The following is a 17,823-nucleotide window of genomic DNA, read 5'->3' as shown; positions in this document are numbered from 1 at the left end:
TTATTTCATGTTTAATACATTATCATTTTATGTATTTCAATTGATAGCTAAATTTAAAAGAAAAAACAAAACTTTACATATTCACAACATGAAACTTTTTAATATCAATATAAATAATCTCAAATACATATGATGAGAAAATTTTATTGCTTTTATTTGTATATAAAATAGTGTTGCCACTACAAGGATTAATGCTCAATGTATTCTCTAACACAATCCTTCACTTCTTTTGATAGGGCTTCTCCTTCATTTGCTTGCAATCATAAATTTTACCTCTCTACCTCTTTTGTTTCGTAGAGTAGCTCGTGCCAAACATTTGTTATATCTAAGAGTAATTTCACACCTTTCATATTGATAGCCTAGTTTGTAGCACAATTTGTCTAGTTTGCAACACAATTTACCACTTCGTTCCCTTCTCTATACATGTGAGCAATGCAAAAGTCTTCAAATTATTCTATTACCTCCCAAATCATTGCTAACCACTTTTTCAATTTCCAATTTGGCATATCCTTCTTGCAAATAGTGTAAATTGAAATTGTCGATTCCCTTTGTAGGTTGATTTAAAAAAAATTGAATTTCTTACACAACCAATCCTAACGACGCAACTTGAAACTTGACGACATTGTTGCTTCCTTGTAGCAATTTTTGGGTAGCTACCAACAATATTTTGCCCTCTTGATCTCTTACTACTCACTTTGCTCTCGATAATCCTTATTAATATAAGAAGCATCATCGAAATTGATTTTTATCCAAACACGAACTTGAGAGATCCATCATCTCTAAGATATACTAAACCCATAAATGAAGGCAATTTATATATTTCTCAAAACGTCGAAGTGAAAAACATTTAGATAACCATATCATCTTTCAAATTTTCATATGACAGGGAGGGTTGACCGTCAAATTCAAGGCGTATCTCGTCAATTTTTCTTGTTACGGGCTCTCATATTGGAAAGGCTGTAACTAGAATGAGCAACCATCTGCAACAGCTTTTTTTTTTCATACTTGGCGGGAGTTGATCATTTAGTTTTCTGAGGTGGGCTGCAAGCAATGGAGCCAGCTGCGAAGCGACGCAAACCAAATGTTGATGAAGAAGAAAATAAGGAAGCCGTGGAAAAGGTTGCGTGGGATGAGCATGAAGTAGAAGCTCTGGTCAATAAGAGGCGTCTTGAGGTCCTAAAATTGACCAAAGAGGTAATTCTCATTGTGTAGATGCCTGCATTCTCAAGTTGTCTGCTACAGATTTCAATATAAAAAAGGTTGTCTACTACACGATACTTTGGTCTTGTGATCCAAATGGGATTGGAGCAAAATGTAGGCAGTTAGAAGAAAGAATGAAGTATTTGTAGGTTGCTGTAATAAAATGATGCGATGTCTGTGTTCATACATTTGGTTTTGTGGCTTCAATGGGATTGCATGCAAGTAGGTTGGTGTGGATTAAAATGTAGGCACTTTCAGTATAATTATGCAGTCTATGTTCTTGTTTGTGCAATGAGATTGAACTCTCTCTCCAAGTTGGAGCTACCCAAATCAACCTGGTCGCCTGAAAGTGTACTACAAGATGATCTTAGGGTATGCATTTAGTTTGAACATGGCAGCTCTAAGCTTTATGTGCTATGTCTATGGTTTTAGGTTTGTTGTTGGGATTGGTAGAACTAAATATGCTTTAACAACTGGTTGGCAAAAATTTGAATTTATGGCGACAAACAAAATGGCATGTGACGCAATATAGTCACCATGGTAGGTCTATGCGTGTTATGGGGTCAGGGTTTATGTTGCATGTGTTAATGGGGTGTTGAGATTGAATTATTTTCGTTTTGAATAGTGGTTAGGACCTGAACTTGCCTTTGTTATAGGTGAATGTACTCTAATTAGCTGGTATAAGCATTAGAAATTATGCATTTCATTTCTGGGTGCGTGAGTTTGTAATGTTAAATTACCTATGGAAAGGCTATGAAGGAACAAGGGCCTCCCTTATTTCGTTCTCATCACGTTTTGTTACCATATTTTGATGTATTGAATAAATGCAGTGTCTTTATTTTTGTAAACACATTTGGAAAATACACATTCAATGATCTAGAGTGCGTACTCAAATCAACGACAGTAATGAGTTCTGTGTTGTTTGGAACCTTTAAGGGCCTCATAGGATTTGAGGTTAAATATGAAACCCTGAAACAAGTAGCTACCTGCTTTTTGTCTGGTAGTAGGGACTATACTATGCATGTCCTATGCATGTCATGGTTACAGGTCCGAGGATTCTAATTTTGTGTACTGTGGGTTATATGCTTGGTTATTGCCTTTTGGCGCTGGATTGTATATGGGTCTTAGCAGCAAGAAACAGAACCTATATGTGGTGTTTCGCATTTTGTTTTAACCTGCAACCTACCTGCAACAGCGAATGGCGGCTGCCAATAGTAAATTTGTTTCTAGGCAAAAATAATAACGGGAGAGGCCACCCAATAGAAACGGCTCCTTTTTGTGGCTGTTGTCTGCTGTTGTGTGGCTCTGCAACGTTGTTGCGGCCAAAAAAGTCCTATTCCTTCGGTAAAAACCCTAACTATAATAAAATTATGCGACTTACAGTTTATTTCCAATATGTTGTCTCACTATTGACTCCAACACTGTGCAGCTCGTGCTCTTAAATGTTTACTGGAGTTGGTAGGCTTAAATCCTTTACAAAGAATGCACTCAAATAGGCGTCGACTATAGAAATAAATACAGGAATGAAAGAAAGCTTTCCCATTGTTTTCTTTCAGCATGCTCAGTCAATATAATTAATTATAGATAATATAACATTATGCATAATTAATTTTATATTAATAAATAATATAATAGAATTATACTTTTTAGATTAATTAGTGGGTTTTTCTATCGTTCTGCCATGAATTGTGAGGGTTTGTTCATAAGATTCACATCCAATAGAATTCATTTTGCGGGGATACTGCTTTATCTAAATCTCTACGAGTGGGGGATACCATTGCAATTAAAATCTGTAATGTACCGTACACGCATGGCAGCACAAAACTCCCCGTACGGTCAATAGCCTCCACCCGACAACACACTTCACAGCACAGTCCACCCCGTACGGACGACACGCTCCACCGTACGGTCAACACCCTCCACCGTACAGCCAACACCCTCTATCGTACAGTTAATATTCTCCACCGTACGGCCAGCCCATCGTACAACCAACTCAACTCGGTACACCTTGCAACTTCCACCGTACGGCCCTACACTCAGTACACTCCTGCCTTCAGTCAGTTGATTCTCCTGTGCGGAACTAACAATCTCGACCCCAGAAAGATGGTTTTGCAGTATGTTGGTGCTATGACTATGTGAGAGATGTAAAGACAAGCAATGATGCTACGAACAATTACTGGAATACTGGAGTGCTATGATTATGAATATTATTTCGAATACAATATCAGATATCGCTGTCTAATACAGATTTGTCTTCGAATGAAGACTTCACAAATTTGTAGCATAATATGAAATATCGGAATGATATTTCTAATGGCAGACTAGGGTGGCTGTGAACCACCGAAACTGTGATCACATAATAGGGAGGATCATGCACCTCTGAAACTGCACAGTGCCAAACTCCTACTGGAATTCGCAAACACAAAGAAAATATAAAATTCACCATCATACCTACAACTATGCCAAACTCGGCCTTATAAATGGGCTCCGGGAAGTTTCTCGAAGGGTTACAAGCAGGTCGACAATTATTTTATTAATTTGGACCCTTTATTTAATAATTAAATTAATTAATTAAATAAGTCCTTATGATATTATTTAAAATTTAGGACCACTTAATTAATTAACTTAATTAGTCACTTTATTAAAACTGGGGACATTACAGTCCTCTCGGCCCAAAGAGTGCTTGCCCTCAAGCAATCTGCAACTATTTGTCATTTGACAAGCTCCGGGGTCCCAGACCATGCGTGGATGCTGGTTTCCGTATCTGCTGAATGCTTGACGCCGCACGATGACTGTGAGCACCACTTGCAAATCCCCAATCAGCTTGCGCTGCTCCACTGTGATATAAACATTGCCCTCATACCCAGCCGAAAGGGAAACTTCTTATTCAACCAATTGTAGAGATTGCTCCTATAAGGGATCATTGCTAGAGTTCGCATCTCCATGAAGTTGATCAACCACTGTTGGCTTGACAAAATTCATACAAACATCTTCATCCTTGCATTTGTCATGAAAGTTTAAGTGTTCTCTACTTGAAGGGACAATTGTTGTCTCTGGCTTGTCCATATCGTCCTGACGTTGAGATGAACATGTAAACTTGTCTTCATCTTTCTTTGATTCTGATTGAGTTCCTAATTCAGGATCCAACTCCTCTTTTCTTTTCCTTACATGGTACCTATCAAAGGATTCGGTAGCCTTGATCTGCTCAGGTTCACTTGAGTATTCATCAAAGATTCTGATAACCTCCTCATGCACAGGTATACTTTTTCCGGTCAGAACTAGATATTCTTGAAATGTCAAAAGATTCTTCCTCTTTTGATATTTGTTATACCACTTAGTGATTTTATTGGCTAGCAATTTCATTATCCCTTTCTTCCATTTCTGTAGTCATCCCAAGCATTCCACAGGCTGGCAAGATTTTAGCTTTGATACCACTATAATGTACCATACACGTACGGCAGCACAAAACTCCCCATACAGTCAATAGCCTCCACCCTGACAACACACTTCACAGCACGGTCCACCTCGTACGGACGACACACTCCACTGTACGGTCGATTGCTACCTCCACCGTACGGCTAACACCCTCCACCGTACGGTTAATATTCTCCACCGTACGGCCAGCCCACCGTACAACCAACTCAACCCCTGTACACCCTGCAACTTCCACCATACGGCCCTACACTCCGTATGCTCTTGCCTTCAGTCAGTTGATTCTCCTGTGCGGAACTAACAATCTCGACCTCAGAAAGATGGTTATGTAGTATGTTGGTGCTATGACTGTGAGAGATGTAAAGACAAGCAATGATGCTACGAACAATTATTGGAATACTGGAGTGCTCCAATTATGAATATTATTCCGAATACAATATCAGATATCGCTGTCTAATACAGATTTGTCTTCGAATGAAGACTTCACAAATTTGTAGCATAATATGAAATATCGGAATGATATTTCCAATGGCAGACTAGGGTGGCTGTGAACCACCGAAACTGCGATCACAGAATAGGGAGGATCTTGCACCTCTAAAACTGCACAGTGCCAAACTCCAATTGGAATTCGCAAATACAAAGAAAATATAAAATTCACCATCATACCTACAACTATGCCAAATTCGGCCTTATAAAGGGGCTCCGGGAAGTTTCCCGAAGGGTTACAAGCAGTTCGACAATTATTTTATTAATTTGGGCCCTTTATTTAATAATTAAATTAATTAATTAAATAAGTCCTTATGATATTATTTAAAATTTAGGACCACTTAATTAATTAACTTAATTAGTCACTTTATTAAAATTGGGCACATTACAAAATCTCACACTCCTACTGCAGTGCTCCCATGGCTTGAACACCTCCTCCTTCACGTGTCTCCCTGCAAGGTATCCTCTTTATTGGTCTATCGTCCTCCAACATTGCTGCAGTTACAATCTTATCCTCCTCCTTTGGTGCTCGTATGGCGTGATTATCTTCTCCTTCACATCTCCTACTGCAAGGCTTATTGCTCCATTGTCTGTTAACATCATCAACAGGTCTACTGCATACTCTCCATGTTGCACCTTCTATGTCCTCTTGTAGGGCATCTGTCATATTGCTTCAACATCTTTTCCTCTAATGTCACGTGTTGGTCTATTACCAAAACTTTCAATTGAAGTGAGACTGCCACTTTAGCATGCCATTCCGATGCTATGATGTCATCGAGAGATTTGAATAGTGGTCTCCAACATGAGAATCAAGTGGTCCTAGCAATTGATCACAACCTCGTTGACAATTTAATATAACAATATAAAATATATATTAAAAAATAATGATTCAGCATTCTCCTTCAGCTGTTCTCTTACATCATGATGATGGATTATGGAGTGTGATCCGAAATGTTTATGCAAAAATTCTTACACAGTTGAATCCAGAAATCATTTACAATCAACATCATGGACTGTGGAAATCTGATAAATTTAAATGATTTTATATATCATTAAATTAATGTTTAATTATATATAAAATTAATAATACAAAAATTTATGTAAATTTATATTAATACTGTTTCTTCTGTGCAACCGCATTTAATCTTTTTTTCTGTTGTATTGTCATTTCTGCTGCATTTCCTATTTCTCGTTACTGGCAAAATAGATATGGGTTGGGCCTTAATTACTTTTGATAGCTTTTTGGTTCAGGTTCTCTAAATTAATATTCATTCTACTCTGAATGTTCTTTTAAAAATTAATTGATTTAGTTTTGGCAAAACTTTCTGCGCACTACCTGGTAACTATCATCCAGCATAATCATTACACCAAATATAGCCCCTCCAAAGTCCTAGGTTGAATAAATAATTTCAAACCTATGCTTGGTAGTGAATGTTTTGTAATCCAAATTTGTAACAAAAAAACCCATTTCAAGTACTGTTGTTTGGATCAATGTGGCACACAATTAAAAAATTTAAAAATGCTGAAGTGGATAGATGACTTCCAATAATTTAACATGATGGTTGCTTTGTTTATGTAGGCCCAATTTTTTTGTGTTTACGAGAACTGAGGGCAATCATCTGAAGAAAAGTGAAACTTAAATATTTTTCTTTTAGTGATCACTAGGAAAATTCCATTACATTTATAGTGGAAAGTTATATTACCATGTAATGTGCAAGCTAATATATATCTGTGTGAGTTTAAAATGCATTCACTGTCTTCTGATCATTGCCATTCACTGACTGTTAGAGCAAACCCTTTTCATTAGTCATGTTGTGAAAGGTCTTGTGAGCATAAATCCTATTTAGGATATTTAGTAATTGTCTGAATGAATTGCTCTCATGGTTCTTTCTCATCAAACTGGCAAATTTAGGCTTTTCTGATTAGAGGAATAACTGCTGTTTATAACTCACAAAATTAACAATAACGTGCATACTTTTTTCAATTTTATATATCAGAATCAATGTTAACGAGCATCTTAGGTGATTGAGATGCAGATGCCCATACTTTGGCATAGTCTGACATTGACAGTGAGACTTGTTGTATGGTGTGTCTACAACATGTCTTTAACACATCTATGACAATGTATTAATTGTTAGCCTAAAACAACTTTTGGTCTAGGGGCAGTTATTCAGGCTATGTGAAAAGTCACTCATTGTTATTGATCTTGATGTGGCTCAGTTGTATGGAATGCTGTGTTTGTTACATCATTCCCTAGTGGACCCATTCAGTGCGTAGTTGAATAGAACATTCTCATAATGAATATTCTGAAAATAATCGGGGTAATTTTTTTTATAAAAAATAAGAGATTCTTATTTTAGATATGCACAGAAGATAGAAAGGTCAAAATTACAATGGATAGTCAGCACCAAACAAATAAAACCCAAAAACAGATGTTACAGCAAAGCCAGGGGAGTTCAAAAGTGTGTCAAGTTTAAAAAAGGATTAAGAAAGCAGCCATTTCTCCTCCCAAAATCCAGATCACTCTCGAACTGATGATACAGCAGTCAATAGCAGCACCAAAATGTGAAATGAGCAGCTCCAGAGCAAAGCGAGTGTTGACAAAAGGGAGCAGCAAGATCAACAGGAGCAGTATGCTAAAAGTTGTTGGGATTATGCTATATCTTCCATTGTCCAGGATTTAAGCTAATGCCAATGTTTTCCAGCTTATTGCTTCATTGTTGTGCTTTCTCCTGATATGTTGAATGTCAATCTGAGTAGACTGGTGTATAAGAATTTGGATTACCTTAACCATGTATGAAAGACCAATAGATTTATAATGAACTTTGATTGCATTGACGATAAGTTTTAGGGTACCCAAAAATCTTGAGATAGTCGATGCCTTTTCTTTTACAAAAGAGAAACTCAATTTTAGAGCATGAGCTTAAGCATAGTTATTAGTTGACAGATCAAGTCCCATTGCTTACTTTAAACAAATGTTTCCTATATGGAAGGTGTTTTGATTTTAGCAATCAGATTAGCAGTAATTAACAGAAAATAAGAATGCAAGGTAAAGTAAATACATAACACGATGATACCCTAGGAAAACCTCCCTCTTGGAGGAAAAACCCAGCTACAAAGAATCTCAGATTTGATTTGAGTAAGGTAGAGACAGATTACAACCTTGCCCAGCTAGGGCACAAAACATAAGCACCGAAACCCTACTTATCTGAACCTTGATTCTGATCTCAGTCCGATAATGATGCCCAGAATATGATTTGCTGATGGATTGAGCTTGCACTTGGAAGATGTCGCACAGCTAACTCAAGGATTCAATGTCCTGCAGCAGATTTGGTAGCCTATAGCAGGTTAGGCAGCCTTGAATGACTTCAGCTGACCTAGCAAGATATTCGCCCAGCCTGGAAACAGTTCACTGACTGGAAGATCTAATTCGCTGCCTTAGAGATGACTTGCAGATGCTAATTGCTGCTGGAGGAACTCGCCTAATCAGAGATGAATTTTCCTTACAACTTAATGCCTTTGTGACTACAAGTCACCTTTCTTTTATATACATGCCCTTTACCCTTATGCCTAGGTCGGCTTTGCCACCAAATTACAAATTCACAAGTTACATTATAGGGTCAGACCAATATCACAAGTTACATTGGTTAGGACCTGACCAATAACGCTTTACAAGTTACATATTAGGTGTGCCTAAATAGGGTCTGCCCTATTATAATATATTACACAATCGCCCAAATAGGCCCAGTTAAACACATGCCAAATTGCTAAGGCCAAAGGCCACTTAGCACTTAGGTGAACTAGGTCGGCCATAGAAGGGATCCGACCTAGCTACACAACAACAAGGTGACACCTCCACCTGCAGCAGATACTGGGTTCCCTTTAGGGTCCCCATCAAAAATTAGTGAGAATCCATCAAAGAACAGAGGAGCAGGATCATACTTGGTATGCTTCTACTTTACTTGAGGATGAGGTGTAGTCTCATTGAGGAGGGAAAGAACCTTCATGGCCGTAGCCCATGGAGGAGAGAAGTGATTCCTAAAATTTGAATCATTTATTGTTTCCCAAACCCTCCAAAACAGTTGCTTGGGAAAGAGATGTTTCACCTTTATGAGCCAAGAAGGATTAATCATGCCCTGGATAAAAGCAATTCTGTCCGTAGCTTCCTTAAATGAATCAGGGGCAGAAGCAACAAGGGCAGCATTGGAAAGAATTAATCTTCAAATCTGTTTGATGTAGGTACAATGCACAAAAGGTGGTTTCTATATTCTTCATCGTCCTGGCATAAAAAAGACCACCTCAGGCCTTCAAATTTATGTCTCCAAATATTATCCAAATAAGTTGTCGATTCGGAAACAACATCCACAGAAAGAAATTGGTTTTGGGCATAGCTGTGTGGTGCCAAATATGTCTCCATCTAGGCAGCGAAGGGGAGCTTCCATGGATCAGTGCATAGTCCTTACTAAATAAACACCAGAGCTTAATTCTTCCCCAGATTAACTTATCTTCAGACATAGGGTCTAAAGGAATCCTTCCCTCCATTGAACAACGAAGAATTTGCAGTCTTCATTCAACTCCCAAGGGATGCTAAGATTGTGAGAAGACTTTATGTTCAAAGAGGTCTTAACATTCGGCACCTGAAAGAGTTCAGAAATATTTTTAGAAATCAGCCAAGCACTAAGCCTGTCCAAAATTGTGAGTCAGAAATTTCCTATAATTTTATCATTCATAAGGCTATTTTTTTGGCTTTTCCAGGCATCAAAGAGATGTGTTTGAAAATAATGTGCATGGCCCTTCCAATACTTCTTGAAATTAGATATTTCAGAAAATTCTACTATTTTGGAATTTACAACTATACTATTAATTTAAATGGAGGTCAGTGTACCGTTTATCCTCGACTGTAACCATATGCCAAACAAGCTTGTCTTCAAGAGTCTTTTGGTGGTTGAAGATACATCTTAGACCAAGCTCGCCTTATTGTTTTGGATGATACACTCCAATTTCACCAAATGATATTTCTTTTTACCATCCTGCCTACTTCCATCCCACTTGAATTTTCTAAGGAGCTGTTCTGTCTTTTCATGACCCTAATAGGAGCATAAAGAACAGTTATTTGATAAGTAGGAAGGGCAATAAGAACCGAGTTTATGAGAAGGTTCCTTGCAGGAGTCAACGAGCAGTTCAATCAAGTACTGAACCTAGCTTTCATTTTATCAGGAAATTTCTCCCAGATTGAAAGTAGGGTTTAATGAAAGAGATAGGGATACCCAGTTAAGTAAAATTAGGGTCCTCACCTTAAAAGTTAAAACCAAGAATTCTAGAAATTTCAGCAGTATCCTTCTGAGACTGATTGGAGAAGTAGATAATAGACTTTGCACTATTATTTTTGCTACCCATGACCTCTGAGAAAACCTTCAAAGTGTTGGCAAATCTTTGAGCAATTTGAGGAGAAGCTCTCCCAAGCAGCAACTATTCATCCGCAAATTGAGAATGGACAAGTTCTGTACCACCATCAAAGGTGGGGATACCCAACAGCGATCTTTTCATGCTCTCTTGCTCCAGTTTCCTGCAGAGAAGTTCAACAATGAGATATACAAGAAAGGGGAAAGTGGGCAACCCTGCTTCAAGCTTCTAGAGAGTTTGAAGAAAGAGGTGGGACTGCTGTTGACTAAAGGAGCAACTCAAGGATTGCTTTGATCCATTCCACCATGCTCTCTTTGAAGCCCATTTTATACAAAGTTTTGAAGATCACGTGGTGGCTGATGCTGTTAAATGCAATGGCCATATCAAGATCAATGGGCATGATATTTTTATTATCATGCTTGCTTGAATGAATTACTTCTTGCATAAGAGTGATTCCTTCATAAATATGCTACTGAGGGACAAAATCTGTTTGCTCTTCTGATATTAAGTCGGGGACCATTTTTTGAATTTTTTTCTGTTCTCTTGGAAATAACTCACATTGTAATGATTTAATAAGAAGTGTTGCATATTAAGATAGGCCTGAATCTTCCCAATCTTTCAGCTTGAGCCTCCTTTGGCACTAAAGCCAAAAATGAAGAGTTAATCTCATCATGAAGTTTTTCCTTTTTCTAGGGTCTTCAACCAATTAGAGAAGGTCATCTTTAATTAAATCCCAGTAGTCTTGGTGGAAATTTGCATTGAATCCCTCTGCCCTATGGGCATTGTCCCACTTCATATCGAAAACCAAGTGCTGAAGCTCCTCAATAGTCATGGCTGAAACACAATTATCATTTTACTTGTTTGTGACCACGGAGCAAATGTTTGGGAGTAACTTTTTAGAGGGAGGAGTTTTATTTGGATGTTCTTCATGGAGAAGTTGATAATTGCTAAAAACTCTGGATTTTATTTCATGAACAAATTCTAAAACCTGTCCTTCTAAAGAAAGAAGTTTGCTATGTTAAAGTTTCTTCTTTGGAGAGTCTCTGTGTAAAAAGGTTTTGTGTTATGATCTACTTTCGAAAGCCAAGTCATATGAGACTTCAACCACCAAGAAGCTTCTTCCTAACTTGAGGGATTTTAACAAAGAATCGGTGTAGCTAGTTTGTTGCTCAATAGGAGCATTTTCTGGACCCTCAACTTCTATCCTTGCTTGAGGATCCTCAAATTGTCTTTTTAGAGCAGCTGAGTTTTGAATTCAGTGGTCTCATGAAGCTAATTTCTGATGCTGGTTGTTATGCTCTAAATTTTGCTAACCATTGCTGTTCGGGAAAAGCAAGCGGAGTAGAGCTGAGCCAAGCCTATTTGACCATTTGTTTGAACCCTTCCTATAGAAGCCAATGTGAAGAGTATTTGAATGGGATAGGGCCCAAATTAGTTCTCTTCTTGAGACAAGGGCTGATTGGTTTATGATCAGAGATGGAGTTTGGAGGAGTTTTTGACTGGGCCAATGAGAGATTCCTAATTAACTCCCTCAAGACAATGTTACCATCCAATCTTGCAGTGATGCAATTAGAGCCACCTCTCTTGTTGGACCAAGTGTATTTGCCTTCACTAGGCTCGAGTTCTCTCAAATAAAATGACTGATAATCTCTTCCACATCCTCTCTTTCTCTGTCCCTCACAGAGAGATCTTTTCTCTTCTCATTTGATTAAGGACCAAATTCAGATCCCCCAAGGAGCTGGTTTATAGGCTTAGCAAGGCTCACATTTTCTTTGATAGAACTCTAGCATTTTTTTTGGCATTGGCATGATTGGAAGAATAGTCAGTTATAATGGTGACCAGTGAATGAGAAGGCTTGTGTCTCAAATAAATACTGATCCAACTAGTATGCGTAAAGGACCCCTCTAAGAGAAAATCAGCTTACTGTCTAATTAGGATACCTCGCGAATCTCCTCTAGAAGAAGAGGCCATGCTATCACAGTTTGGGCACCTTATATTCAAATTAGACTTTGCAGCAAAACTATCTACCTTAGTTTCTTGTATTAAGAGAATATTGGGCTTCTCACTCTTCAAGAGATAAAATTTTGACTACATTATTTTATGTTTAACACCTAGACCTCTGATATTCCAAGAGACAGCTTTCATTACTTACCTTTTTTGGGTTTGGTTTTTACTGTTGAGGCCACCGTTTTGTGCATGCTAGCTGGAATGTTTTCAGCTGCCTCCTTTGCTCTGACCTCAATACTTTTGTTTCTACCCTTTCCTGATTGGGCTTTTTAGTTGGTAGAAGAGGAAAATGGAATCTCGTCTTCTTCCATTTCCTTTTCTTCTTGGAGATGGATGCTTCTCACTTCAGGGGCTAGCATCGTCTCATTCATTTCTTCTTGTATTGCCTCTTCCTTTGCTGCCATTATTGCATCCGCTTTGTTAACATTGTCTTCTTTCTATAATACCTTGAAAGGATTGGAAGTAGAAGGCTCTTGTTGGAAGGCCTTAATTTTATAACATACTTTTGATTTTTATGTTTAATTTGTTGGAACACCTCATTAGGAGCTTTTAATGTCTTTGTGGCCCTTGGCCACTTAGGAGTTACGACAATCTCTGTGGAAGTGGCCGTGTTTTTGATACAAACTACATTTAAATGAGATCTGCTTAAAGTCCCAACTTTTAGTAAAAGTCATGTCAGTTACTTTTAAATTTTGGCTTCCGGTAGACTTCCTCGTAGATTTGAACTACCTAATAGTTTTTCTCCATAGGTTCAGCCCAAGTTTTGAACATTCCAATTGTATTTCCAATCGCTTTAAGAGCCTCTTCATGTTGAAGGTTCAAAGGTAGAAAGGGTAACCCAACTTAGATAGGAACCTTCCTTTGACGAATTCTCTTCCAAGGGATCAAAGCTTGGATTTCAGTTGTTAAAAGCTAAGGTTCACATGGACCCAAAAAATGTCCCCCTTTCTTGGAGAAGGTTGTCACAAAAAAACCGTCTCCCACACAACAATTTCCACCAAGCTACATAACCTTGGATGCCATTCTTTGTTGATCCATTGCTCCAAATGCTTGGGGGATGGCCATGCCATGGTGAACTTCCCAACCAGCTCTTGTTTGGAGAGATTGATTAGAAGATCTGCTGTATGATGCCGAGCAATTTCAATTGTAGTGACCTCTTCCCATTGTTGGACAATTTTGTAATGTCCCCAACTGAAGCCATGAGGCTTAACTATGCATTGATTGTCCTTTCCTTCGATCACCCAAGAGGAAGAAGATTTGCAACATCATTGGGTAAGTGTTAGAATCTTTGGCTTGTTCTCTATTCTCTTCTTAAGTTGCGGGCACACCTTTTTATGCAACTTAAGTGATTTTAAGTTGTGGGCATGTCTTTTTATGCAACTCAGGTGACTCGTGGCCTAAAGACTTATTATTTACCACTGTTGAGTTTAATGACTTAAGAGATGTATTTTAAGTAATTTTGATTAAACATGTGCAAAAAAGACCAAGGGGGCATTGGAAAATAAGGAGCCTATTGGCTCATTTTTGAGGGTTTTATTTTGAGCATTGGATAGGGCTTGCAATGTTGAATGAATCTATGGCTGAGATTAGATCATTCTTTTAGGAGACATTATATAACAGATTAGGGTTCTCTTGGAGCTCATTATGTGACAATACTTTTCTCTATTGCTACTACAATTTTGTGGCTTGAGGCTTGAAACCCTCAAGTGACCCTGCTTTTTGAGAGATATATGGGCTCCTCCTAGTCAGTAGGATGTGTTTCGGTGGAAGGGCTTTGGTCTGTGATGCCCTAGCACATCAATTTTAGAGCTGCCTATTCTTATCAGGTTTTGGAGGCCATTTTGGAGGAGTGATTAAGAGGAATCAGAATTAGATTTGGACAGCCAACAGCAATATTCCGTAGCATCTTTGAGGCTAATGTTGTTTTTTTATGATCCCTATTTGGGGATATTACAAATTTTGCAAAAATCCAACATCCAAAATGATTTTCTTTAGTAGAGACATTTTGGAATCATTAAGAAGGCTATGGGGGACATCATCCTTGAAAGAGTGAGGAGCCGTGATGGCACCAATGCAATAGAAAGCAAGTGCCAAGGGGAAGCTTAGACTTCAGGCATTGCCTGCCAAGCAAGTCTAATCATCATGGGCAAACCTTGGTGTTGATGATGGGGGTGATTGCAATGTGCGTATACATATACATCTTGTTATTTAACGCAACTTGCTTATTTAGCCTTAAGCTTGTAATTTTTGGTGTTAAAGTTGTGATCCAAGGTACTCAGATATTAAATGCTTTATTGTGAAGGGTCCCATTATGTCAAGTAAGATGTTAATGGTATTTAGGGTTGTTAGAGATTCTCTCCCTCATTTGGATAGATAGGGATTCTTCCTTATTATTATTGAGGAATCATTCATGCAGTTAATGCAACAGCTTGTGAAACTCATTGTCTACCCAATGTTATTAGTAATGCCATGGATATGCACTGTTTCCTCTTCTAATTGGCAAAACACCATTTCTAGGGCTACTATGGTGTTCTTCCTGTCTGCAATGGAAAAGCTGTAGTGTGCCTAATGTTTTGGAAAAGTTGCTTTGTCTTTTTAAAATAATATTAGTTTCTATATTCAATGAATCTATTATATCCATAATCTGTAAGCATAATTTTTTTCATCTGACTTTTTAGTAAGCTTTTTAGAATTTGATATTTTACGGTTATTTTTAAAACATAAAATAAATCCTTTAAGCATTATCTTTTGGCCTTTTTTTTGAACTTTTAATTTTTTTATCCATGGTTTAGCATGAGGGAGATGGTGGTAACTAAGGCTAAATATTGTATAAGAATATTTAATACAATATATATTATTAATATAATTAATAAGAATTTTAGTAATTTCTTAATATCTGTGTGTGTGTGTGTGTGTGTTTGTATAATCCACATGTTTCTTCCACACAACCTTTTTAAATCTCATTTTTGTTGTGTTGCCATTTTTGTAATCTTTCTCCTTTATGGTAACATGGCTTCTACTTTGAATTGCATGTGCACTCTTTTGCAGGTGTCACAAATCCTAAATTTTCCATTAAGATTAACTGGGCTATTCTTATCAGTATGCAATCAGCTGTTTTAGAACAATAGTGTTTGCATCCCATATTTTCTTTTTGGTGCTTTTATCGCTCAACATTCATCTTGTCTTCTGGTTTGTAGACTCGAAAGAAAAAATCTATTTGCCACATCCTCATTCTTCTTCTAGATTTCTGCTCAAAAAAACTAACTAGTCAGTTTCTAGCCTTTTTTCTCACGTCAGTAGATTCCAGCACCAAAAATACAGAGGGGTGTCATCAAGACTGGAAAAATTATATTAGGTAAAAAATAAGTCCGGGTGGGTGTCCGGGTGGGTGTGATGTATGAAACATTGAAATATACTATCCCCTTCTTTATTTGCAAAATGCATGCTTCATATTCTAACATGAAGGTTGTGATCTCTTTTTCTTTGCCCTTGCATTAGGTGAAGATCCTATAACTTTCTGTAGTTACATCCAACTAAATCCAACAGAAACAAAGAGGCTATGCTGTACTGAGAAAAATTTATTGGTAAATGTTGTGCTGACAACTTGATGAACACCAGATTTGAATTGACTTCCCAAATTTGAATGTTGCTGAAGAGAGTAAATCTAGTGCGGGGGAAAGAGGTAGGAACCTTCAGGGTGACAAGATTTAGTGCCTTGTTTGCAAGGAGCTTACTAGTGGTGGATTTAGTAAGGGTAAAACATGGAAACATTTGAATTGACTAGAGCTAGAGGCCACAATTGCTAAGCTCTAATACCGAATGCTATGAACAATTACAGCAATGGAAGAGTTCACAAAAAATATATGATATTTTTACATTTCATATACTCATCAGTTGTATGCATGCAATTATGATCAAGGATGTACAAGGAAGCTTCTTAAAGAAGAAAGCTTCTCAGAGAAAACAGGATAAAGAGATTTTTGCAATAGGTAAGAATGTACACTTAACTGATGTAAATATTCGTGCTACAATTAGGAATATATTAATAGCAATAAACTTAATATGATTACCCGTGTGGATATGTCTCACAGTCCATGTGACTGTGCTCATCACTCCATAAAAAATGTAAGATATTTTTAGATCAATCATGATAGCCTCACACCTGCGAAAAATTGAATGAAATAACAAACAAGCAAACTGTGAATTAATTTACATGTTGAAGTGACAGATTTGGTCTACATTTGGATTCAGCCTTACAATTAGAGAACTTTGAAACAAGGAAATCACAAGTTATAGCAAAAAATTGATGGCCATCATTGGGTGGAAGAAAAGGTCAATGAAGTTTCATATACAGTAGCTATTCTAGTAAAACGAAGCTTCATGATATGGTTTAGGAAATGGAAACAATAATGCAAACCAAAGTGGAAAGAAATTCACCTAATTACAACTCAAAGATATGAACAAGAATTTGAAATTTATATAGAAAGCTTTCTAAAGCACAATATTCACTTGAATACTGTTAGCAACACAACCAGGGAGAATAACCAAGGGAGTGTCCAATTATGAGGTCAAAGGTAACTTAGTGGTTGTTGAAAGATTACTAGTTCATTATGCAGTTACAATTTTGATTTATCAGAATATAAGTAATGCCAAGCATATCATTTTTTATTTTTAACTATTTTTTCTTTACCTCCACACAATTCTTTCCTGTTCCTTTGTTCGAAGAAAAAGGGAGAAAGTTAGTGGTCCAAGCTGAGTTAGTCCACTGAGGCAAGGAATGCAAATCATCTTGAACCAGAAGGAATACTCAGCAGCTACTTTAAGCTTTTCAAGAAAATATCAATGCCTGATTAAAGGGAAGGGGGAAGCTACTTGGAGATCTAAAGCATTCCTAGATGATTTGAGCTGTCCCTTTTTTCAGGCAGAAAGTGATGCTAGCCAATGGTAACCAGAAGAGTACAAACAAAGCCCTGCTCTACTCTAATTTTTTGTGCATGTAACTGGTGAGGCCTATGGTTTATATATTTACAAGATATTTGGAGTTCAAAACTTGCTTCCTTGTACTTTTGTGTCCTGTGAAAGGCTGTTACTGCAGTAGCTCATGAGGTCTATTGTCGTGATGCAGTAATTTGCTGGTTTAGTTATAGGATTGGGTATGAATTTGAGGTTTGGATACATTGGTGTAGTGATTTTTTCCCCCAGGTTTGGTACTGTTGGGCATAGCTGTACTAACATATATTAAAAATAAAAAATATATAAAAATACTCATATTTTGCAAAAAATAAATAATTACAG

General features: G+C 37.4%; 1 protein-coding gene across 3 annotated transcripts in view; it reads left to right on the top strand.

Annotated features, from left to right (window-relative positions):
- Positions 1-927: 927 nt before the first annotated feature.
- LOC131048000 (uncharacterized) overlaps positions 928-17,823 on the top strand; it is a 114,249-nt gene continuing 97,353 nt past the window's right edge. The window contains exon 1 of one of the 3 annotated variants that reach the window (XM_057981824.2): positions 928-1,194. In XM_057981824.2, coding sequence (XP_057837807.2) covers positions 1,051-1,194 — 144 coding nt within the window. In that variant the 5' untranslated portion in view covers positions 928-1,050. Of the gene's footprint in view, positions 1,195-1,256; positions 1,573-17,823 lie in introns of those variants that run through there. The other 2 variants (XM_057981825.2, XM_057981823.2) reach the window with 2 other exon arrangements.

Source organism: Cryptomeria japonica, chromosome 10 (genome assembly GCF_030272615.1).
Source record: "Cryptomeria japonica chromosome 10, Sugi_1.0, whole genome shotgun sequence".
NCBI classification, from domain to species: domain Eukaryota; kingdom Viridiplantae; phylum Streptophyta; class Pinopsida; order Cupressales; family Cupressaceae; genus Cryptomeria; species Cryptomeria japonica.
The sequence above is the reverse complement of the archived record's forward strand: the minus strand, read 5'-3'. Positions and strand labels throughout refer to the sequence as shown.